The 26,946-nt window shown below is 35.4% G+C and overlaps 1 protein-coding gene across 1 annotated transcript in view; it reads right to left on the bottom strand.

The window, feature by feature from the left end:
* Window positions 1–757: 757 nt before the first annotated feature.
* Window positions 758–26,946, bottom strand: part of LOC306847467 (glutamate receptor ionotropic, kainate 5-like) — a gene marked incomplete at its 5' end in the record, with an annotated part of 48,988 nt that continues 22,799 nt past the window's right edge. Inside the window, 8 exons of the mRNA XM_079381412.1 lie at window positions 758–3,316; window positions 4,851–5,017; window positions 7,269–7,397; window positions 16,197–16,422; window positions 17,948–18,113; window positions 22,178–22,351; window positions 22,468–22,577; window positions 23,834–23,947. Coding sequence (XP_079237538.1) covers window positions 2,702–3,316; window positions 4,851–5,017; window positions 7,269–7,397; window positions 16,197–16,422; window positions 17,948–18,113; window positions 22,178–22,351; window positions 22,468–22,577; window positions 23,834–23,947 — 1,701 coding nt within the window. The 3' untranslated portion in view covers window positions 758–2,701. The remainder of the gene's footprint in view (window positions 3,317–4,850; window positions 5,018–7,268; window positions 7,398–16,196; window positions 16,423–17,947; window positions 18,114–22,177; window positions 22,352–22,467; window positions 22,578–23,833; window positions 23,948–26,946) is intronic.

Below are 26,946 nucleotides of genomic sequence, written 5' to 3'. Positions count from 1 at the left end.
TATACAAAGAGATAGCTGTAACATTCAACACAACAATTGTGTCCTAACAAGGCGAGATGCAAGTAATTTGTCTATCCACAATGAAAGCCGAAAAAGCTGCACGGCATGATACAAACACAGGTAATCAGAACATGTATAACGTTTAAGCTGCGTTCACGTCATGTAAACATTTCAGTAAACATACTAGCGACTTCCTGCTGTCACGATAGCAGCAAGAAAGATAAAATGATTTGTAGGAGACCTCTAAAAACACCCAGGCACTATTAGAAACAATTTGCTACTATAATAGCTTCTGTATAATGAAATATTCACGGTTAAAACATTACTTGCACTGGAATATGACAGGAATATGAGGCTATGTGGAGTCAGTGTTGGCAACTAATTTTCAGGGGAAGTTGCTAGGAAAGTCAATTTGTTGCTAAAACTTGGTAAATGATGTTGTGATGTTATTGCGCAATGACATCATCAAGTAATCACAATGCAAAATTGTGTCACTGCATCAAAACTCAGCAACAAATACTATTTTACTATTTAAAATGACTTTTTCTAGATATTTTTCTTACATGTACTAACTGATCAACAATTGCAGGGACAAGCTAACAAGGTGCATCATAAATGAACAATTAATTCAATTATTAATATTAAATTGGACAATTGCAAATAACTTAATTCACGTGATGTGTGTACTGCTAGGCATCTAGCAGGGGTCAAACCAGATTATCAACTAACAGAAACATCAAGGGGCGAAAGTCACAGTTTGAATCACCGTTTTATTCCAAACATGTGTCTATATATTTAACGAAAGAGGGCAACAGCCCTCCTACATTACCCCACAGTTTTATTGGAATATTAATAACAATATAATCTGAATCATTTGCCTTATTTTCTTCATTGTGGGAGTGATTCTTCAAGCACTGGTATAGAAATCTTTGAAAATGAATGAGAAATAAAAAAATCAGCTTTGATTAAAAAATGATTATCACATTTTCATCTCCCTTGACACAAACGGACTCACTCTCACACACAATCATAAAGCACCAACATACGAATGCTATAACGCTGCAGATTCTAAACAGGGCTGCTATGTTTACACTTTGGATATAAATGGATATTGGCATCTCAACAAGCACCCAGACAGCAACTTCTATACACTTCAACAAACCATTCATGATAGAGGCTCATCATTTAGTTCTGTAATGAAAAACATCATTAATTGTCCTCTCACATAATCAGATAAATGCCCCTTCAGGTGCACAAAGGGTTTTCTGTCTCGTCTTGTTGTTATTCTTGTCATTGTTCCAGGGATGAAAAATGTTTCTCAGTGTCCTCGCGAATTGCAAATATTGACGGGCAGCTTGTTAAAGTCAACATGAAATTGAAGCTGATCCTATTTAGTTTCTTTACACACACATTCCTGGTCTTATTGTGAACGATTCACCAGTGTATGTTAGGGAAAATGCTAAAAAATTAACTTTCTTGCTTCTGAAATAACTCGCTTGACATCATCGAGGTTGTTAGTATTAACCAACAGCCAAATTGGTATTATTGTAGATTACTGTATTAAGTTCAGTAATGCAGCCTTTCTAAAAGCTTGCCAATAATTAACACAGTAATTCAATGACAGTTAACAATAATACAATGAAGGTTATGGCAAAAATAGCAAATAAAGTATAGATTTAAGTATAGATTTGGAAAGCAATGTTACCACTGGGATTTGCTGAGACGGTCTCAAAGGGTGAATCTTGAACTCCACAATCCAATGATATTCAGATCTGGAACGCTCACATTTTGCGAGATCCAATCAATTGTTGATGGATAAAATCCCACCCTACATATTCCTCCTTGAATATCCTGTTTTACCTGGAAATATGTCACATTATGGAAGTAAACTGGGTTTTTAATGCTTTTCATGTTGATTTTAACCTTTAACGGTTGGTGTTTTAAGACAGAAGATGAGAGACTGAAACCAGGTGCGTAGAGGTTTAAGAAGAGGTAAACCAATTCCTGACCACAAAAACTCCCCCAAAAACGTACAAAAATCTATATACTTTGTCTTCAGAGAAATTAACAAGAGGGAAAAAAACAGGTATCATTCAAAAAAAGAAAGAATGAAACCAAAGAAAAAGCTAGAAAGGAAAACAAGCAAGAGACATTCAGGAATACAAATGAATTGTAACCCTCCCCCCTTATTTAAAGAAAAAAAAAAAAAAAAAAATCTGTATTTGCACCAAAGTCATTTCAGTTCAACGTGCACACATTTTAGGTACAGATTCTATCGTCCTCTCACAGGAGCGTAGTCCCCAATCACAAAGCAGTGGAGAAGATCCGCACGTCTATGCAAAACTAACAGCTGTCCTCATAGTTTTCCTCCGCGTTTCCCTCTATGACATGTTGCATAGCATACTTTCACGGGATATGCATTACATAGTCTCAACAGCATGCCAATCCTCACTGGCTTTCTGAGCGCCGCTGTAAGACGTGGTGTTAAAACCGGACGCTTGGACAGCAAGCAATTGAATGAATCATCTTTCTTTCACTCACTCAGTGTCCATTAATGTAAATTTGCATCCAAAAATGGCCTTTATTTTCAGTATCCCAGAGGTCACTTTGACTGGAGGCGTGGGCTGAGTCTTTCCATCTGTCCTCCAGCACTCATTTACATAAAATTTTTGTCCCGACAAAAATTTCCTTACTCTCGGTCTCAGTCCTGCTTGCAGAGGAGATCGGTAGAGGGAGTTTTAGTGGGCGGCAGCGGCCTTGGAGGGGGCATGGGTTTGGCCCTGCATGGGCTGCCCGAGCCTCCTCCCTCGCTGTCGGTGTTAGTATTGGAGGTGGAGGAGGGGGGTGGCGGCGGCAAACGCGGGAGAGAGGACGTGGCGGAAGCCAGCGGCGAGATGCGTGAGCAAGATGATGTGGAGCGAAGGCTCTGGATGCGCCGGCACTCCTGGCATACCCGCACGTGTGTGCAGCCACGGGGCGCCGCCGTGGGGACCAGAGCGGGTGCGCTACTGGGGACGCTGGCACTGAGAGGGTCCTCCAGCAGTCGCTGAGGGCCCGGGCCCATTTCCGCAGCGCCCCCGCCAGGTCCCGGTCCAGCAGTGCCGCTGGTTAACGGTCCTGTCCCGCTGTAGAGTTTGCCGTTGCTGAGACGCATCTCCCTCACGAGCCGCATCTGACGGGGAGCTCCTAAAGGGAGACGGGCTGGGTGCCGGAGGATGCCCTGGGACGAGAGGGGCCGTCGGCGCCGCAAATGAGAGTTCTTTTTACAGGAGATAACATTTCTGAATTCAGTCATCATTTCCTGACATACTGACACCTTAGTGAGGATCAAAGAGGAAGAGAGAGGAAAGAGAGTCAGGAAGGAAATATATAAGGAAAAAGACTAAATGAAAATGGACAGGAGTAAAGTGAAAACAGAACATCATTTGCTCAATTATCTGAAGTGGGCATTGCTATTCGTATCTCATACTGAAAGTTAGGGCAGTGGTTCTCCACCTTTTTCACTTCAAGAGCCCTCATTGTGCACAACAACATTTGAAGGCCCAATGACTCATCCAGCTGCTTGTTATTGATTTCATAAGGATTTGTAAAACTATTTTCACTAACATTTTCTAAAATATTTTGAGCATGGCATCAATTTATAGTTATAAAATATGTTAAAATATTCATGGAATTATAAGGATTTAAATTTACGTGACTACCTGTTCTATTTTAGAATTAGGCAACTTCAGATGTGACCCTGGACCACAACACAGGTCATAAGGGGTCAATTTTTAAAAATTGAGATTTATACATAATCTGAAAGCTGAATAAGTAAGCTTTCCATTGATATTGGACAATATTTGGCCGAGATACATTTGGCCTTTAAAGTTGTCTAAATTATGTTCTTAGCAATGTACAGTAGGAAATTTACAAAAGTATCTTCATGGAACATGATCTTTACTTAATGTCCTAATGATGACATAAAAAAAATCAATAATTCTGACCCATACAATGTATTTTTGGCTATTGCTATAATATACTCCAGCGACTTTTGTGGTCCAGGATCACATATATCCTTGTTTTTCAAGACAAAAAAAAAAATCCTGGTTCTTCAAAGAGGGGGTGAATTAAAATAAGAAATATCTTGACCATTAGTTGTTTCAGCCTATTTTAATGCTTAATCTTGAGGCCACCTTGGAAGTTTGCCGAGGACCCGTAGTGGGCCACGGTCTCCTAGTTGAGTTAGGGGTTTATCTATTCGCTGGACTAATAAATGAATGTAAAAAAATTAAATGTATGCATTTGATAGATCATTTTATAGCGACTTACAATGCATTCAAGATACATATAACATTAATTGCTGTTGCTAATGGCATGCTTTGCCACTTGACCTACAGAAATAACCTGCACTGAATAACGTTTTGTGCAATGTAGAGTTTTCAGAACCAGAACAACTACATCTTTATTTTCTCCATTTGTCTAAAACAAAACGGATAAAATATGTTCTCAAATCTTGTGGAACTCATAAAGGCTGTGATCCATCATTGTGCCCATAAGCATTGCACTTCAGTCTCAAAATTGTTCAATTTTCCATTTAATTAACCAAAAGTACTAAAATGGTCTATAAAAGCACTCAACTTGTCCCTAAATTTACATTAATGAATCTGGCAGATGCTTTTATTCAAAGCAACCTATATGCAAGCACACACTGCATATACATTTTATCATTTCTGGGAATCAAACCCATGACCTTGTCACTGCTAGAGCCATGTTTGAGCTGCAGAAATATGATCGTTACACTGTGAGAAAGCTATGGAACAGTTATATCACAAACACAGACAGCTTGACTGGTTGGCGTCGTGACCTACTCGTGAGTGTCTGTGGTTTCGGATGGGGCAGGAGTGAGGGCGTACCTCATCTGTCTCGGCCGAGCGGCGTGTGGACCACACAAATTCCATAATGGCTACAAAAACAGCTATTATGAGTCCACATATCAGCACCACGAATATCCCGCCGATATTCTCCATACCTAGACCTGAAGGAAAAACACGGCAATGTGAGTAACACAAAAACGGCCTTCCACACACACACACTGTGGATCTAATTAGAGATCTGCATTCCCGCAGGATTCCAGAGGGATCCTATTAAACTATATTTCAGAGATGTAGGTGGGTGTAGGTTGTATTCCTAAGAGTTATCAAGCGGAAGCATGAAGCCAGGTGGTTTGAGAAGAATATTTTAATTTCTCTGTTTTTAAAAACTAAAAACAAAGCAGAAATGATTTGTTTAAATGAATTGATTATAATAATAATGATAATTTAGACATTTATTTCTATTAACACGAACTTGTTTGATTTTGTATGATAATCAACTTCTGTTGTGTGTTGGGTCACCATTAAAATTTGAATCCTGAAGCATCAACAACTAAGAGGAGACAGGGATTTTCACTTCCCTTAAGCAGGATTCAGGTGGTTTAGTTGCCAGCGATACTATTAATTAATTCACTTGCAAAGAAACACCAACTAAAAACTTTTTTTGTGTGCAAGAATAAAAGGAATTCTACGTTTAGCAGAATCACAAAATCAGAGCTCATATTATTTGACATTTTCTTGCAGACCTGTAAATAATCCTGAGAGACTGTAAATGTCACTTTCTGGTGAATATACAAGGTTTGCGAACCACACTAGAGAAATTACACACACAGGCACACGTGTGTTCATGCCTGTGGACCAAATAGCTACCATTTTCCCTCCATTCCCCCTGGGCCAGCATGAGTCTACAATACACAGAATGCAAATTTCACCAGACCAAATAAATAAACACTCATAGTGTTGGCAGAGTCATTTGAATCAGATGGATGTAGTACATCCTATATGCAATATTATAACAATATTGAGAGCGACAGGAAACCAACTATTCACACTGCCACTGTTTGTGTGATTTGAGCAAATCTCATTTTTTATATTTCACACAAATAGATGTTTATTTGAAGAGCAGATATACTTTAGGTAGGTTAGGTAAGGCAGCCAGGTAAACGAATCATACCATGCAAAAATTCAGGATTCCCGTACTTTATGACCAATGAATTTCTATTATCCACGTTTGTTTATAAAAATCAATTTGGTGACATTGCAGATTGCATTCACAAATAGTCATTTATAACCAAACAAATTCTTTAGAAATGACCATATCTAGAAAAACTTCCATTACCTTTTAAGATTTAATTAATATTCAGGACTTCACCAGGCCTGGAAAGCACAGTTGTGAAAATCTCTGATATTATCAGGTTTTCCAGGATGATCTGAGAGAGCCCTTGTGTATTCATATATATCCACTTCTAATCCAAAAATACAACTATTGGTATTGTTAGACATAAAATATTAAGGCAAGATGCTTCAGGCAAAAGCATTGTTTTTCCATGCACTGGTCTATTATGAGGTTTTGGGCTCTTTTGCTTCCATCTTTCAGACTAGTGAAAATAAAACATCCTAAATGCACATTAAGTGTTTATTTTATGACACTTTATCTATTTGTGCCTGTAGATTTAAATTACACTAAATTGTAAAGGCTGTTGTCTCAAAATAAGTTTTTTTCTCATACACTAAGCCAGAAATCTCCATGTCAATAGCTCTAACGTATACCAAACATGACAGTTTTATTCTATCTATATTCTGAATGTTTTCACAGAGAGGTTTATCCACATATCAGTTGCTTGATTTATATAACATTTTATTCCTAAAGACATGGTGAAAATGTATTTATTGTTGACTGTGTTTTCTGATTTATGGTGTGAATCGGAGATAAAAGAGATATATTTGTTGTACTGTACGTCAACAAAATGTAACAAGAATTTGAAACCTGGCTTTATCCATTGTTTAGATTTCTGTTCTGGAAATATATCATGCCTTATTTGCATATTTAAACATATGTTTATATATAAAACTTAAATCTTAATGTACTGTGAACTGGTGAATGCATGGTGATATCTATTAGTTATATTTACCCTATTTATTTTTACCCTGTTCACCTGTGGAGATAAGGAACCTTTGGTTGCCTTACATTCTTTTACTGCGAAGACATTCATCAGGTTTTAGTATTCATCTACAGGATAAAAGGATGAAAAACTATAGGACAAAATGAATACATTTGTCCCAGTGACACACACATGCAGGGTATTACCAGAACCATATATTAAAATGCCAGTACTGTTGGTATCAGGATGTACAGTAACAGAACGATATGTAATGTTGAGGTGCTAATGAGTAAAATAACAGCGTTTCACTCACCTTTGGCTCGATGGTCTTCTTCTTTAGGACACTTTCCACCTTCCCACCATCGGCGCTTTAGGATTTCTAATCTGTTGTTCTCTTGCAGCTGCAGTACGCCTAACGTGATCTCATCTCTGAATGGTGAACCTGCAAGAGAGTGAATGAAATTAGCTACACTAGTTTAGCTGTTAGCTAACTGGACTCCAAGGGTTACCTTAAACGTTTGCGAGGCTGAAAAACTTACCACCTACCACAGACAGGCTAAGGCTAGCAATGCTATGTTAAGATTAGCAATGATACACAAAAAGTAAACAGTTTTTGCCGTTTTGGACACCTATAGTGACAGGAACTGTTATAGGAAATGACCCAAACCAGTGTTGCCCTCAATAGGACTCTGGTTTAACGTGCCAGAACACATACGCTAACTGCTAAGACATGACTGAGAATGTCTTAAGTCAACTGATGTTGTGCAAATGAGTTAAATTAGCCAGTGTGTCAGAATGAAAATGAATGTTATAATAGGTTAATTCCAAATTATTTGACTTGTTAGAACATCACCCTTCATTAAACATTACTGTATCACAGCTAATCATGTCACGCTAATAACGATGTGACGTGAAAGGATGTGTTCATCAAATTATAAGATGTTATTTAAAATTAAACACTGCAGATATGCACTGGAATGGATCAGCTGTCAATGAATGTTAGTTTATTTTTCATTCAAAGGCTGTGAAAGTGAAATACATTGCAGGTGCATGTTTTTGCACCTCAATATAATAAGCACAAAACATTTATTTTCTGTGTCAACATCACTTACATCAAGCCCTGTGTTTAAAGTTGCAATTTTCTCATGTCATGTAAGCTAAGAAATATACACGCTTTCAAAAATACCTTCAACCTCATCAGAGAAAACCAGTGGCATTGCTTCTTGCATGTTTTGCGCTACTTTCAGTGAAATGTCCAGTGATTGGTGCGGAAAACATGTTCATTTTTATCCGAAATGCCATTTTTGCATGCTTCAACAAGTCTTTGAGCTGATTTATTGTGACTCAAGTTTCACAGGACTCGTATCTGAGCACTTTGCATCGCTGTACCAGGTGAGCTACCAAGCAAGTTTACATCAGGAAAGCCGTATGGAGATAATTATGTGATGCAAACATAAAAATGTATTGGTTTACAAATGCACTATGATAAAAGCGTTCTCGACATCAAAATCACGATGTGATTGTGCAGTCTTTTTTTAATTGATAATCCCCAGTAATAATAATTTTTATGAAAAAAATGTTGTTTTTTTACGGAAACTGCAGTTAATTGTTATGCATAGTTTGTTTGTTTTTTGTTTTTTTGGTAGGTAGAGGCACATTAACCTATGTTATTTCTAAAATTATTGTTTTATATCTTATAAAACTATTTGCAAATGCCTATATTTGTTAACAAGGATAAATCTGGTAGTTAAAACTGCACAGTTTTGAAAGGTCACCAACTGGATATTGCATTGCTCGGATGTAATTACATTCTAAGCTTGTTATCTCAGGTTATAAGGAATTTCTTTCACCTTCCAGCACTGAAATGTTTTGAGAAGTTTAAATATTTGTTGTTTTAACTGAAAATGACCTGATTGAACCTCACTATTGATGCTGACTACTCAACACAAAAGCACATACAGTACATTAAACATGAAAAGGTATTCACAAACAATTTTATTACTGTAATGTGATGTACTTTTTGATTGAAATAGAATATTTATAGAAGTACCTATTCTGACGAATCATGCAATTTCATAACATTTGTTATGCATTCAATGCATTAGGTACCTTTAGCCTTTAATCTATCTATATTTAAGTATCTAATATGAACTAAGAAATCATATGACCAGTATATCAAAATAATATTATACAACATCAATAAATGCTTTCATTTTTTTTCCTAGTTTATGTAACTAGTCTTCAACAAATTTAACCTTATTGTGAGGCATTACAGAAGGAAGACATTTGTATGGGTGTGATCAACTAGTCACTTGAAAGGTCAATTTTGATTTAATGTTTTACAGTCTAACCCAGTCTAAGGACTCTGTGGTGACAGCATCTGCACTCCAGGTTGTTATGGAAGTGGATGTGGGGTGTCCATGGTGACCAGCCTCTTCATGAATGAGTGGATGAGAGGATTTTATCACTTGGCACCAGAACTTTGGAAGGCGACCTGAAGAGATGAGTTAGAACCGGGAGGAGGGAATGAATGTTTGAGGTCCTGGAAGACATTCTATGACCTGGAGATAGTCTTTGAAGACGGATGCTGCTCCTGGCCTCTCATTTCAAATCTATTTACAGGATCATGCGATTATGAGCGTATGGTGATGTTTTGGAGGGCAGTTTAGCCTAGTGGTCATGAGGTTGTTGGACTGATCTTCCTGGAGGACAGAAGATCAAAAACAGCAAGCAGCACTGGTAATTTTCTCACTGTATCTATTAACCTACTGTAGGTACAAGTTCCCCACTGATGCTTGCGAGTATTCATAAGCATTCCAGTTTCATATGTCCTGTCTTTTACTCATACTCTCATAATTTTTTCTGCTAAAACAAGATTTGTTAATGTTAACTATGTTAATAGTCATTTTTCCCATACTATAGAAGTCAATGGCTACCGTCAACTGTTTGGTTAACAACATTTTTCAAAACACCTTCTTTTGTGTTCAACAGTTTATAGATATTCATATATTTTTGGAACAATTTAAAAGATGAGTAGATGATGACAGAATTTTCATTTTTTTTTTTAGGAACTATGCCTTTAATAATACCCACTAGTGAGTATTAAAGCTACTTCCCGAAACCTTTAACGCCACTAACAGTTTTTACTAAAAATCTTTGGACTGAATGGTTTGGATATCAGTGTTGTAATTGTTAGCTGAAAGTAAAACAATTTGAATCTTTTTTAGTTGATTGAAATAAAGCTGAAATAAATCAAAATATAATTATTAGATAAAAGAACTCAAACTTAACTTAAAAAACTCAAAAATGAAATTAAAGTTTAGAAGTGTTGCCTTTGCAACCAGCTGAAATAAAATAAGTTGAAATTACTAACACTGAAATAAATATAAATTAAAATTAAAATATATAAATAAATAAAATACAAATGACAAAAGCACTTTTTTTAAACTTTAACTGAAAATAAAATAAAACTAAAATATAAAAATTTAAGTTAATTTAAAATACCGTGAAAGTATATAAATATCATTAAAATAATAGTGTTGGACATGTAATTCTCATATATTTTATTGCTTTTTATTGCTAGCAGTGTTTTCAATTTCTGTCCAAGTAGATTTCCACTATTTCTAATCCTCCTACAGGTTTCATCAGATTTCATCAGAAAACCCACAGACCATGTCAGAAAAGAGGTATTAAAAGGTTTCTGATATAACACACTGTTCAAGTGTAACACGTCAAAGACATGAAACAATTCTTTACAAATCTTAGAGACATGAAACTTGATGTGTGTTGCTGCCAAGAGCAACAAGAGAATTTGGTGACAGCTCTACCTTCTCCTCAAAGCTTCATAAAAATACAACTTTTTAGCATTTTATTTAATATTATTTCATGAGTTAGAATAGTATTTTAATAGTATTTAAAAGTATTTCACTATCATGAGATAAAATGTATAAACAGAGGAAAATCTACTCTACTGGTGATAGATTTACTTCTTTGTAATCTTCTAGTGATAGTTTTAATTAAAATCCAAAACAATCATATTTTAAACATTCATATTTATATTCTGTCTTGTCTCTGTTCTTACAAATGCCAAAAGTAGCTGGTGGGGATCCAATACAGGACAAAAAGCAATACAATTGCTTAGTATTTTCAGTGTTGACAAGTAAATACATTTTGCATTTCAGATATTTGCTGATCAGCTTCAAAAGAATGTAGAAAAATATAATAGAACTATTAGCTTGCTTAGAAGTCTTTGGGAATTGGAGCAGTAGGCCTACTGTGCGAAATCACCACATGACGCCAATAACACTTTTATGGCCTATTTCACTTTCACAGCTGGATGTAAGCTTCTTAAATTTTGACTTGACAAGCCCCATTGCACTCAAGTCCAGAAAGCCCTTCTACATTATTCCAACGCATACAGTGGCTCAATAGTGGCCATTATCTCACCAGCCCAATTCTTTAGCCACGATTAAGACCTCTCTTTTCTAGCTTTCCTCGTTGTAACACCCACTAGTAAGTATTAAAGCCCTCAATGCAAAACACATATGCCATAAATTGTTTCTTTTCCCTCCCTCATATCTCTGTCTGTCAAGGAGTAATTGCTGAAAATGCCAAATGTCAAAGACAAAGTCAGAATTGCTATTTATCAAGCGTTGTGAAAAGTGGCAAGCCATCTATCCAGGAGAAAAATTTGAAAGAAATGTGCAATACCAGAGCGTGAAGAGATGCTATCATTTCTTGTTTGTGTAATGTTCTCTGGGCCATCATCATATTTATTTCTGGCAGAACTAAAACACTATTTTTGATTTTACTTTTTATGCAGAGGGACAATGGAGAGAGAACAATAAATATTATGGAGAAAAAGAGGGAGCGACTTCAGAAAATGCCACAAACCACACTCAAACTGGCAACATCCACTTGAGCACCACGGCTCAACATATCAGAGTATGTGAGGTAACAGCTAAGCCACATCTCAGACACAACTAAAACACAGAAAGTTGATGTTTTGCCTAATAAACAAATGTTGGAATGTGTTTAGAATTATATATTCATATTTATTTACTGGCATATTTACTGCTAGAAAAATAAATACATATACAAATAAAATGTTTGACTGTTTGGTTAATTAATATAAATACTGTACATTTAAAAGTGCATAATTTCTGTGCCACTAGAAGTCATTTTTTCATTTTAGTTGCCTCTGCACATTACACTTGGAGAAGAGAAAGAGAACTATGTGATTTTTTGACTGTACTAAAGCATACAAATACCATAATACATTTGCAGATATTTAGGAAACAGTTAAACAAAAAAAAATAAAATAATAATAATAATTCTACAGCCAGTTATTCTACTTTGAAGTGTGTATTCCGTGTCAGAATGTCTGTTTTGGTTTGATCTGTGTGATTCTGCCCACTGCCAATTTAAAGGGGTGGTTGACTGTTTTTTTTCTAGGCTTGATTGTGTTTATGGGGTGCAGTCAAACATGTGTTCATGCTTAGTTTAAAAAAAACATTATTTTTCACATAATTTACCTTTATTCCACACCTCTGTCCCTTCTATGAGAAACGCACCGATTATTTCCTGGTTTTATGAAGCCCCTACCTCAGAAATATGTAAAGGGCTCAGATTGGTTAGCTGGTCCAGTGTGTTGTGATTGGCTAAACCGCCTCTAGTGCTCGTCTGAACGTCCCGCCCCTCAGCTCAGTGGCATGCGTCCCGGTTGTGTTGTAAACAATGGTGTTGTCTATATTGCTTATCCATTTGAGCCCGAATGAGACGCAGAGGATATTAGTGAAGAGGATCACACATAACCTGTGCAAGCATGGCTTTTAATGGAATGTTTTTTGTTGTCTCATACCTTTAGATACTCTGTTATTTGTAAGTGCAACTGCTTCTGTTAGCTTTTAATATACGGTTTTATCTGAATTAAAGCCTTAATACAGCATGGCAACCGCACGCATGTATAACACTTCTCATTGCTGTGTGAAATTAAGTGTATAATTGGAACAGTTTGTTATTGGAGCTGATCTGACGATCTGAATGAGAGAGAGAGATGCAAAGCTTGTGCAGACAGAGCAGGACGATGCGAGGAACAGTATTAAGAACTGCTGCTTTAAAATATATGATTTTGAAACTTGTGAATCCATTAGAATCGTAAGAAGACCGAATCATGATTCATATAGGAATAGATTTTATGTGCACCCCTAGTTTTCTCTTCCTCTTCTCTAAAGCAGTGCAGCATGGCCTCGCCCCCTTCGTTGCGTGTTCCCGGGGGCAGGGTTTATCTGGGTCCATGACGTATCGGACCCAGGGAGTCGTTCGTTGTAGTCCCTTACCAGTCGTTTTTGTAGGCATTAAACTGCCAGAATTTTAAAAGAAGATATCTCCGTTTGCACTGAACTTTCAGCGTCGTAACTTTGCAGATATTGTTTATGCTCAAACAGCAACATAACACATTAACTAACATTAAAAACGTGAAATCGCAATCAACCACCACTTTAACCAATAGTATTTCGACACCCTGGGTTGCCAGATGCCGGAAAACACAGCGTATTGCAGCCATGGAAACCAGTAAAAAATATGGATCAGTGAATGCAGATTGTATCTGACCTTAAAAGCTTTGGCAACCATCGAAAAAGCTGCAGTTGATAAATCAACTGATCAGCGTAAGGCTTGTTGCCTAACATTGTCAGTTATCCTCATTCTTTGTGGTACCTGGCAACCCGTGTGAGCATCGAGTCTGAGGTGGCAGAAGTATGGAATGCCAAAGCTGCCGTAATTAGAAATAAATAAATAAATGTACTAAGAAATGTAAAAAAAGCAAAAATAAATCATTATTTATAATTTTATTTCCTTATGTATTTTTTTTTTCCACATTTATTTTTTTTTTCTTTTATTAATTTATACATTTATTTATTTCCAGTTTTATTTATTTTCACATTTATGCATTTATTTATGTATTTATTTATTTATGTATTTCCACGTTTATTTATTTCTACATTTATTTATTTTCACATTTATTTATTTCTACATTTTTTCATCCGTAGGGTAATGAGGAGGGCGTGTTTTACCGCAGGAATAGCAATCGAGCCAGAGTAGTCAAGGGGTAAGCTTCGAGGCCACAGTGACACCTCGTGGTGCCCAAACGAAGTACAAGAAGTGTAGCCTACATGACGCGCCTGTTGATAGTGTGGAATGAATGACTTAGATGGGCAATATGGCCAAAATCTTATATCATGGGTTATTTAATTTCAGGTGGGGAGCTGTTTTGGATGGGAAGCGTGCAGTCTGTGATCACGTACATTTGCTGAAGCTCGTGAAAGCGTGCAGATGCTTTCTTATGCACGCTGTTTTGTTAGGTTTCACTTTCAACACATAACATGTTTCAAAGATTTGGGATAGGAGGAGGCATCAGTTACTGTAGAAGATTTGTCACCTCGTGCCACTTCCTGTGTGGACAGTCACCACATCAACTGGGTTCTCTTGGTGTAGACACGGTTTCGGATTAATCATACGTCTTAGGCTGAGTCATCAACTGGAAATATCCAGAATTAGATCAAACAAAAGGTGTCCATGAGAACGGAGCTAGTGAAACACAGATGCCATGCATGGCAGCCTAAAACATGTTTAATATTTGCGACTGACACCAAACATCAAGCGTCAAACATCACTCAGCATTCATTTTGTAATTTTGTCTAATATTTTTTCTTTTGTTCTTATTGTAAAATATTTTGTTATTGGTTTGCTATATTTCTTGTTTTTCATTTAATTCATAAGTTAACACTGCAAATTAAATGGTTTCATTTTTTCTGCAGTCAAAGAAGCATAGCCTAAATTATGTCAGTGATTTTTCCCATTTGAAATATTATCAAGAATTATTATTTTTTTTCGATCTGCAGACTAATAAAGGTTAAGAAAACATAATTAGCCTATAGATCTAGACTACAGGCTAATTCCATTCTGTCTTAACTTTTTACTTCTTAAAATTCATTATGAAGAATTTAAAATCAACTTCATAACAAATAGGCTAGCCTAATGAATTTTCGTCATAAGGAATATACGAACATAACGAATATCCTAGCTATTCTTCTAAATGAAAGTGTTTAATAAATGTCACAGCAATTTGTCTTGAATATATTTTGCATTAAGTCCGAAGCTTCTCTTTCTTTTTGGAATAATTGCTTGAGAAGACACATTTCATTATGTAGGTTATTTTCAAATACCTAGGCCTATATGTTTAATTCCCTTAATTATAACATTTCTAGCGCTATTTTTAAACATTTAGTCAAGCAGTAATCTATTATCTCATGCATGTCTAAAATCAGGGATTAAAAATGAATTGGTTATATATATATATATATATATATATATATATATATATATATATATGTGTGACCCTGGACCATAAAACCAGTCTTAGGTCGCTGGGGTATATTTGTAGCAATAGCCAAAACTACATTGCATGGGTCAAAATTATTGATTTTTCTTTTATGCCAAAAATCATTAGGATATTAAGTAAAGATCATGTTCCATGAAGATATTTAGTAAAATTCTTACCATAAATATATCAAAACTTAATTTTTGATTTATGCATTGCTAAGAACTTAATTTGGACAACTTTAAAGGTGATTTTCTCAATATTTAGATTTTTTGCACCCTCAGATTCCACATTTTCAAATAGTTGTATCTCAGCCAAATATTGTTATATTCTAACAAAGCTTATTTATTCAGCTTTCTGGTGATGTATAAATCTCAATTTCGAAAAATTGACACTTAAGAATGGTTTTGTGGTCCAGGGTCACATATCCCTCCAAAAGTATTGGGACAGTAAAGGCAAAATTGCTCTGTTGGCTTATTTACAAATATGATTAAAAGATGAATATGAGACAAAACTACAGAATGTCACATTTTATTATTGGGTGATTCAACACATAGATGTTTTACCAGCTAAGAAGATCAGCACTTTTAGAGTTTCATCCCTCTATCTGATGTGAGCATAAGTACTGGAACAGTTGCCTCACAGGTCTTTCTAAGTGATCAGCGTTTGCTGCTTTAACCACTTGGATAAATAGGACTGATAACCGCTAGCTTTTTCCAGATACTGCATTAAAGACCTCCTTGCTGGACACTCAAAAGTATTTCTACTTATATAAGAAGGTTAAAATCAGATTTTGATTTCTCTTAATCCTTTATATCCCACCTGAAGCCTTTCTCTCTCTTTCTTTTCTGTCCTACTCACCCAGAGGCATGCCGATGCCGTAGCCCTTGGTGTCCAGCAGGCCTCCGATCTGCGTGAGGTTGCAGTTGAGGCGTCGGTAGTACTCGTTCATGGTGCTTTCCAGAAGAAAGGCGTACTTGGAGTTCAAAACCCGTGCTATGCCCTCCTCCGTGCTCTTCACGAACACGCTGGGCTGCTTGGAGTACATGTAATTCCACATGCGCTGGTACGTCTGGTAGCGCGAGTTCTGAGAGAGGCGATGAAAGTCATCGGAAAAGATGGAGAGAGAAAAGAGAGGTGAAACAGATATTGGAAGGCAGAGAAAAATCAAAGATGAAATTATATTAGCGGTGACATGAGGACAGGTGAATGAATAAAGAGGCATTTTATTGGCAGACATTGAGAGTGAACTAGATTAAGGTGAAAATGTAAGGGAAAGAGAGATGGATAATACATTATTAATGTAATGGGGAAGTGAACTTGGCCTCCAGTGTGAATATGGATGTAGCTGTGAGTCACTAAGCCAACTGCTTATGCCACAAACAGGACATGATGCATTATAACATGAGTCAAAGCACGCACAGACTAGTCGATTAGTTTTACCACTAATTAAAGGGTCTGTTTCGACTCTTTTTGTATCACATGGCTTAATCTGCATTTGTTTTATATGTGGTGGTGACAACATTTTGGTTTGGCTTTGGTTTTTCGGCCTGTATTTTAATTATTTAATTTTTTTTTTACATCAGGTAAATATTGAAACGGAAACTAGTCCACTACTTTTCTGTGCGACTAATCAAAAAGAGTAGTTAAGAAAACTCTATTGGGAAAGGCTGCATCTATGATTTGTGGAACTGATTTAAACTAAGCTATACTTTAAGTATTACAAAATTAGCCAAAGTATCAATAATAATAAATATTAATACATTTAAATATTACTCATTAATAAATACATTGTTAAAAATAAAATTTATATATTTTTTAAGTATTAATATTCATTAGTAGTAATACATTAGCAATAAAAATGTTATAAATGTGTAATATTTAAATTGTCATTTGAAGTTTTGGGCTCAGTAAGATTATTTTTAAAGAAATTAATATTCAGCAAGGATGCATTAAATCAATCAAAAGTGACAGCACTTATAATGTTACAAATTATTTCTATTTCACATAAGAGCTATTTTAAACTTTCTATTGATCAAATAATCCTGAAAAAAACTATTGCATAAAAAATAGCATAGCGGTTTTCAAACTTCTCGAGCAGCAAATCAGCATATGAGAATGATTTTTTGAACGCTCACGTGACATTAAAGACTGGAGTAATGACGCTGAAAATTCAGCTTTGAATCACTGGAATAAATTACATTTTAAAATATATTTCAATAGAAAACTGTATTTTTGATTAAATAAATGCAGTCTTGGTGAGCACAAGAAACTTATTTCATAAACAAAATGTTTTTTTACAGACCCCAGTGTTTTAAATGGTAGTGTATAAATATTGTCAGAATTATTAATACAAGACCTAACATTACCATTATTGAATATTCGTATATGCGAGGAGTGGGGCATGTGTAGAATTTTGTGAATGAACAGTTTCAGTTCTGCGGAAATCTGAAGCTTTTAGTGAAGTTTAGCCGGCAGATTCTGTGTGGGCCTGAATATGAGTCACTAGTTAAAACTGCCGCCATAAACAGGAAGTGATGCATTATGACATTGCATAAGCAAGTGACACAAATCTCACACATTAACAGTTTCACACAAACAAAGATACGTACCATGAAGAAGGTCATAGTACTTCCTCCTTGAATAGTCCCATACTGGATGTTGGTCTGATCAGCCAAGTCGTCAGCAGATTCGATTGGCACCTCCATCCTCTGGACCGTCAGGAAAGCTGCGAGGTTCGCCGTGTAGGAAGAAATGATGATCAGAGTGAATGCCCACCTGTTTCAGACACACACAAACAGATTGTTTATTTCCTATCAGAAATATGAGCATGTACATTAGAGACAGATGTTTACATTAGACACATCTGCTGATACACACAAACATCATTCAATAAAATATTGAAAATTTTGCAATGTTGACCACCAGATCAACCTGGTTTGATCAAATGCAGAATAACAAGCTATGAAAAATGAATCAGTAAATAGTGTTTGAATTATCGGTAATGTGAATGAATTAAGGCACATCAAACACATAAGACAAACATTTTAGCACATGAATCTATATATTTATGCCAGATATTAGAACCAATAAGATCTGCAAAAATTAGGTCATTCCACGTTTAAGCTGGAAAACTAGAAAAGTGTGTGCGTGTTTGTTTTAGTATCCTATGCTCTCCAAGACTGTACTTTATTTGATCAAAAATACAGTGAAAACAGTAATGCTGTGAAATATTCTTGTAGTTTAAAATAACTGTTTTCTACTTGAAAATATTTTAATATGTAATTTATTCCTGTGATGCAAAGCTGAATTTTCAGCATCATTACTCCAGTCTTTGTTGTCACATGATCCTTCAGAAATCCTTAAGAAATATGCTTATTTGTTGCTCAAGAAATATTTCTCATTATCATTGTTTAAAACAGTTGTGCTGCTGATGATTAGTTTGGAAACAGTGATACATTTATTTCAGGATTCTTTTTGTAAAGGAAAAAAGGACAGCATTTATTTTAAACAGAATCTTTTATACAATTATGTCTTAACCGTCACTTTTGATCATTTGGATGCATTCTAGCTGCAAAAAAAGTAATGATTTCTTTGGGGGAAATAAAGAATTTCTTGAGAAAAAAGAATGCATTTTTTTGCAGTTGCGAATGCTGATTTAAGTTATCTATAATGCATTTCCAGTAAGAAGTTGGAGAGCCCTTCCCAACACAATCACGGAGCTCCTCACAGCAGTGAATAATGGCCAGATGAAAGGAAACTCCTGAAGTCCTCAGAGAAAAAGCTTTCATGAGACCATTTGAAACTTTTCTAAAGTGACTAGCTTCCAAAAATACACAAACTGCCAAATTAGTAATTTGTCATTAAATAAAAGCTCTTTATCAAATATTAAAGTACACCAATTGCAGACACACGTCCCCCAGAGCATCACAGAGTCAGAGCCGTGCTCAGGGAAAGACGCCAGCTCTCCGCTTTCTGGGTCACCCCTGTGTGGGATTAAAGTCACATCTATTGTGTTTATTCACACCACAGATGATTAAGCATTCGGCTTCCACTACACACAGATCGAATCATTTCAACTCCATTGTTATTCTTCCTAAAAGTGGTTGTTCAACATAAATGACCTCAACAGCACAGCGCAGGATAGAAATTGAAGAGATGGAACAGAAGACAGCTTGACTTGATAGCAGAAAAAGCTAAATGAACTGAGTAACATGATTCGAGGTGGGCGACTAATCTAGAAATACACTACAAAAGTGTGAAGCACACAATGTATGTCGGCACACAAAACAAACATGCCCAAACAAACTTCAGTGAGAAAAGACACACTCTTAATGGTCTCTTTACACAGAGAACAGATTTTCAGTCCATGATAAATAGAAAAAATGCGTTCCCATGTGTGAAAATATGCCCTGCAGAACATTTTCTCACAAAGTAGGTCATTTTTTGGTCGCTTGGCCAACACATTAATAAAAACACCTACCAACAAATAAGATATAAGCAGATATTCAGTTAGAGGCACTTCATATGAAATCTTGAAAACTTAATCTTTCAACTGTAATTAATTTATGTTTAAACATGCCCCGAAATGAAGAGCTGATCTTGGTATTTATTAACCTTTAAGTAGATATTGCTAATATGTATGTGTTGATTTTTAACACCAGAAAGTAGTCAATTAAATATATAAATGGTTGCAGTCTTAACAACCTGGAGCTCAACTCTCTCAAAACAGTGGAGATGATCATGGACTTAAGGAGAACCCCCCCCTGCACTCCCCCCACTCACCATCATGAACAGCACTGTAGCAACAGTGGAGTTATTCAGATTTATGAGCACCACCATCTCTCAGGGCCTGAAGTGGGACATTCACACTGACTCTATTGTGAAAAAGGCCCAGCAGAGGTTGTACTTCCTTCACCAGCTGAGGAAGTTCAACCTGCCACAGGAGCTGCTGAAACAGTTCTACTCTGCCATCATTGAATCCATCCTCTGCACTTCAATAACTGTCTGGTTCAGCTCCGCTACCAAATCTGACCTCAGAAGACTACGGAGAGTAGTCTGGACTGCTGAGCGAATCTTTGGTACAACCCTCCCCACTCTCCAAGAACTGTACTCATCCAGAGTGAGCAAAAGGGCTGGTAAAATCACTCTGGACCCCTCACATCCAGCACACTCCCTCTTTGAACTGTTACCGTCTGGTTGACGCTACAGAGCTCTGAGAACCAGAACGACCAGGCACAGGAACAGTTTCTTCCCTCAGGCAATCCATCTCATGAACATTTGAACTCTTAACAATAAACATGAAGCACACAACACTATCATACTTTTTATTTTTATTTTTTATTTAACACACATACTTATTACATTTCAAATTTGTACCTAACATACCTGTACATACTGAATTGTCTATTTTGTATATTGTGTTTGTGCTATTTTGCATAGTCCATTTTGTATATTTGTACATTATTATTATTATTATTTTTTTGTCACTAAAACAAATTCCTCGGATGTGCAAACATACCTGGCAATAAAGCTCATTCTGATTCTGATTCTAAATATTCATACAAATTAAATTAATATACATTTAATATTTACATTTAAATATTAAAATAACTTTTATTTCTTAATTTAAAAAATGAATTACATTTCTGATCTTTTAACTGTTGTCACGCCCCATTTTTATCATAACAAAACAGCCTTTTTTTTTTTTTTAAATACTCAATTGTTCTCAAAATGTTTTGTGTATATGGTAATATTGCTGATAGTGATTCTATCAGCAAAACAAAAACAAATTGTTTTGGTTAATTGGCAAAAGTGCAGTACAATGAAGTTTACTTTTCATCATTTTTGAACAGTTTTAATGAATTTACTATAAAAGAGAAGTTAAAAAGTGGGTTGGATGGGACAAAAGCACAAAACCAAGAAATTCTGGAAAATCTAACCATTTAAGAATTATATTCTAAGACTAGAAAAAGCTATTAAAAAGAAGCAATATGAAATATAATGCTTGTATAACCTTCCTTTAAAATCCTGTAAAATAAGGATTGCCTTTAAAAAAAAAAATAATTTTACCTTTTAATCATACCTTAGGTTTTAGTAATTTATGTGCTTTTATTTATAGTACAGCATATAAAAAAAAATGTGTAAATGCATTTTTTTCCAGGTAGTTTAATTTTAACATTTCAAATTTTCTTAGTCTAAAGTTTGTGTTTTTTTTCCCTAATATTTATATTTTATTATATTTCAGATTTATTTCAGCTGGAAGCTTTTAGTGAACAGTTACTAAAAGTTGTAGATTTAAGGCACACAATTTTTTAAATCTGAAGAGATCGTCATCCACTTACCGACTTTGTAAATAGTTATAGAGGAAAAACTGGGCATTATACTCTAAACGACTGAGGTTCATACATTATCAGACTTTAAAGTCATTCTGATCACAAAAACCTCAGAAACATGCACCTTGTTGCTAAAATCGGCTCAAAATATCAAACATGTTTGTCCTCCGACTGGATGGAATCAAAATCTGTCTGAGACCATTAAACAATCTGCTATTTTCGATTAAATTTATCAACTCAAATCTGCAGACCGGCTCTGACTTCATCAACATCAACTTCTCCAGGCTGTAAATCGAGGCAAAAATCTTGTAGCATATTCCAGCCTTTAGTTTATAGCTTTGCTGTCACCTATATAAGTTTTTGGATCATGTGTGCAGGGCCAGCTGGTGTCAATAATGATATTGCACTCTGTGTGTTGAAGTGTCTTTAATACCCCCAGATACACATGCACACTTACTGCATGGGCTCTTACACTTCAAAGGAAGTGCGAAACATCGGCACACTCACCAAACGCCGCTGACACAGCGTGTGGACAGAGCTCGGGGCATGATCTCTGAGCCCTGCTGCATGAAACCACCGATCGGAAACCACAGGCTATTCCCCAGCGTGTACTGATTCACCAGAAGGTCCCTGCGGTCCCGCCAACACGGGAAGGGGTTGTACCACTCATACGGACTCAGCCTGATGGAGGGAGGGGAAGAAACAAAGAAAGAAGCTGTTACCTCAAGAAGAACACTGGACTGTGAATATAATGATATTCAAAATAGATGTGTCTATATTGAGTGACAGTGCGGTACCTGGCAGCCAGGAAGAGCACACAGCTAACAGCCAGATAGGCTAAAAGCATAAATAGCCAGACAGCTGGAGAAAAGGGATCCAAGAAGGAGAAATAGCCAGGCTTCCTGCCCTGTAGAGAGCACATAACAATACAAACAATGCTTTTACCACTCCTACAGCCAGAGACTCTCCAAACATTTGAAAGCTTTTCCTGATACAATCGCTGTTTGTTGTTGTTCTGCTGAGTGCATGCTTTCATATGAAGAGATTGGGTAAAAGTTTGATACGGACAAAACATTATGCACAATTTTTCATTTTTGCATTTATGCATTATGCATCAGGCAGGTGCTTTTATCCAAAGCGACAATGCATTCAAGGTGTACATTTGATAAATTCATGTCTTCTCAGAAAACTGATGCCGTTTTACTCGCGCCATGCTTTACTTTTTGAGCTACAGGAATGCAATTATTATTTAACATTTCAAATTTTCTTATGTGGTCGGCAGTTTTATTTGCCTTTTTTTCTTTAAACGAATTGTTCAATTATGCAGTAATGATTAAAAATAGACACTGTAAATAATAATTGAGAGAAACATTTTTATAATAACAATAATGGTAATACTAATTATTCTAAAATAATTAAGCATTAATTTTAATAACAACATAAAAATTTAAAAATTTAAAAATTTTGTTGTTGTTATAAATTAGTATTATCATAAATGTTCTTGATAGTTTTTGCGGGGAAATAAGTAAACAAATAATAATAATAATATTTAATATAAATAAATTATTATTTCTGCAATATTAAACATTAATAATAATAAATCATTATAATTATTATTTTTACTATTACAATTATTATTCTTATTATTAATGTTTTCTTGTTTTTATTATAAATTAATATTATTATTAGAAATGTTCTTTTTTAAGAGAGAGAAAAGTAAACAACAACAGTAATAATACAATTTTTTAATAATAATTATTATTATTATTATTTTACATTTTATTATTATTATTATTTCATTATTATTATCAATGTTCTTGATAAGTTTTGTAATATTGACCCAAGAATACTATACCGCCAAGCATAATAAACATTGTGTTTAAACATTTCATTTACTTCACTGTTTGAGCTATTAGCTGCATTTTAAATAATTTCCAGTATATTAATACCAATGTAGTATAGTCACAATTCAATATATTACAAATGTCAAGTCAAGTTCAAGTCACCTTTATTTATATAGCGCTTTTAAACAATACAGATTGTGTCAAAGCAACTTTACAGTATCAAATAGGAAAATAGTGTCAATAGTGTAAAATGACAAGATTAAACACTCAATTTTCAGTTAAAGGTATTTCATTATTGAATTCAGTGATGGTGTCTTACTATGTGGACGCGGTACAGGATACTGATGCCAAGGTTCATGAAAGGTTTGGAGAAATCGATGACCTTCTCCCTCTCTGATGTGATGGTAAATCCAGCCACCGCCAGATCCGCTTTCTGTAACAAACAGAAAAAGAGAGAATTACTAGTATACTAGATTGATATAGTGCTCTTAGTGATTTTGCCACCAGTGCGGATGCATCATGCAAAAACATTTTAGGTAACAAATTACATTTGCAGAGGTATTTGTCACCCATGATGTCTAATAACAGAGGTAATTTGAATAAAGTAGCACATTAATGACCTTAAACACACATGAACTACAGCAAAAGACAAAAACTAACCCTGATTTTTATTTCTCAAAGACAAAAATAAGTGCTATATTCATAGATTAGTTACAAAAACCTTTAAAGAAATGGGCTGAAGTCTTACTGAGTAAAATCAGGCATACATGTACTTCCTCTATAATTTGAGACCAATTAAATCAAGTGAGCTTCGGTCACTGAAACATTTTAAAAACTAAATGGACAATAAAAGTATTTTTAAAATGACCTATAATAAACCTGATGGACTTCCGGTACACCTGCAGTATGCTTCAAGGTATACTGCTTCATTGTACTAGCTATCAACTCTCTGTCGTGCTGATAATTTAACAATGTTGCTAAGCACTCATTGGCATATCATTGTGTCAGTTGTAAAATGCTTGACTGGGAGCAGGCCTGTGATTTGGTTACATGTTTGTTGGTGCGCCACGTGTGTTCCCACGATAAATATTGACCTTGGCTTCAAGAAGCACTCGAGAAGAAAAGCGTTTGACATTATCTGAGCTTCCTTGATGAAGACAAGGAGTGGCAGACAAAATAAAAGGGATATTTAGCACAAGGAGAAGGAGCAAAGAGATAGGAGAAGGGGAAAAAAAGGGGAAAGTCAAGGCTGGAGAGCTGGATGGATGAATGGACAGATAATAAAGGGATGTAAGTGCACTTCGATATGAGAGTCCTTGGGTAAAAGGAAAGAGATTTATTTCTTACGGGGAAGGAGAGAGATAGAAAAACAGGGCTAAAGAGTGCAATACAGCCCTATGAAAACGGAAAGAGCGAGGGGGAGAAATAAAGCGACGATCCTTGAGAGAAGAAACAGATACAGAAAGGGGCGATGAGGAATGGTTAAGAACAAGGACATGGTAAAGACAGGCTTCCAGCGAGGACACAGGCAATATTGTGGCCTTGAGAGATGAAGGGAACGAGGGATACGCATGAAAAATGAAGGGGGAGAGAATAAAAAAGAACAAGAGTGAAAGTTCCTGAGGAAGGAAAAGAACAATAATGAATAAAAAAACCCATTGTGGCATTGTTTTTGCCCTTTCTCTTTCCTTCCTCCAGGAGGAGGGGGGTGACAGTGTTAGAGTAACTAAAAGTAGTGAGGCTACTAACTTAATTGCATTTTTCAGTAGTGTGACAGTAGATGAACTGTTCCAAAAGTAGTGAAGTTGTTTTTTTTCCTAAAAGATGGGACATATTTTTTCACACTGCTTCACATAGAGCGTTATAGCCAAACAAACTCAGGTAAAAATCATATATATATATATATATATATATATATATATATATATATATATATATATATATTATATATATATATATATATATATATATATATATATATATATATATATATATATATATATATATATGCACATATATAGCCTACATATTGTAAATTGTTCTTCTGAAATCCTCATAATTTTTGAGCCCATTTATTTTTAAACCATTGCTTCAGGCTATAATCCATAATAATGCTTTCTCCACTGAAAAGCTCCACTGTGGATTACTTGTGGATTATTGTGATGTTTTTATCAGCTGTTTGGATTCTCATTCTAACGGCACCCATTCACTGCAGAGGATCCACGATGTAGAAACAAACTCTACATTTACATCCTGGATGGCATAAAATGGAGTAAACTATCAGCAAATTTAAATTTCTGGGTGAACTATTCCTTTAAACAGCTTTGACATCCCCCGAAAAGCTTACGTGTAATTACTCTAGCTGCTTCTATCGGAAGCTAGTAGTCTAACTTTGTCAACCTGAACAATTTGAAATAACAAGTAGCTTGCAGTTTGTCAAGCAAAGTAGTTTCCCCAACAGTAGGGGTGATCAATAGCAGTTTATTCTGCTTAAAAAACCAAGTGTACCCCAGATATCTCTCAGTCTGCTTAATTAATGGCTAATTGATTACTGAGAGATAGCTTTGTAAACCATCAAACGCTGGTGTTAGGCAAGAGCTGAAGTGCATGTCCATAGAGAAATATGGGTGGTATGTGTGCGTACAGTTTACACACACAATACGTCAACAAGTGCCAACAGTACACTAGTGTTAGCAGCTGTTATGGTATAGCGCCACAGGACAATTAGACACAGAAAGAACTGATTAGTATGTGTGTGTGTGTGTGTGTGTGTTGGCGTATTTCAAAAGGGCTTTGCCGAGACCTGCCCACACTGGGGTTAATAGAATGACATCCTCGTTCTTATTACTGCTGCCATTATTTTTAGCATTAGTGCAAATAGCGTTAATATCAGTAATCGTTACTCTAATGGAAACATCAGCTGGCAAAGGTTCATTGCGGAAATCCTGCTAATTGCATTCAACGTGCAAACATATAAAATAAGTTATATATGATATAGATGTTATTTCAAACATTTTTATGAATGAACATACACTTACATTAAACAAATAGTACCTGTAAATTCAGATTGGACAAGCAGTATTCAAAGATTTCAATAAATGCTACAAATATTTTTTATTTAGATTATCAATATTAATACAGCTGATTAATTACTAAACATTGGTACCTTTTATCATATTGCTGTTGCTGAAGTTTAATTACAGCAATTAAGGCATGTGTATTTTTAATAGACATAAAAGCAAAACAAATTTGTGGTTTAGCTTTGGATTTTAATTTTAAACATTAAATATTATACAATATATTATACATTACATTTAATAATATGTAATATATTTAATATATAATACTGAATATAGACGGTTGGAGGTTATTTCAGACATTTTGATTAATATAAAATCTCATTAAACAAATAGCTTTTAACACTAAATTCAG

The sequence above is a fragment of the Barbus barbus genome (genome assembly GCF_936440315.1).
Source record: "Barbus barbus genome assembly, chromosome: 27".
NCBI classification, from domain to species: domain Eukaryota; kingdom Metazoa; phylum Chordata; class Actinopteri; order Cypriniformes; family Cyprinidae; genus Barbus; species Barbus barbus.
This window is presented reverse-complemented; position numbering and strand designations above follow the sequence as displayed.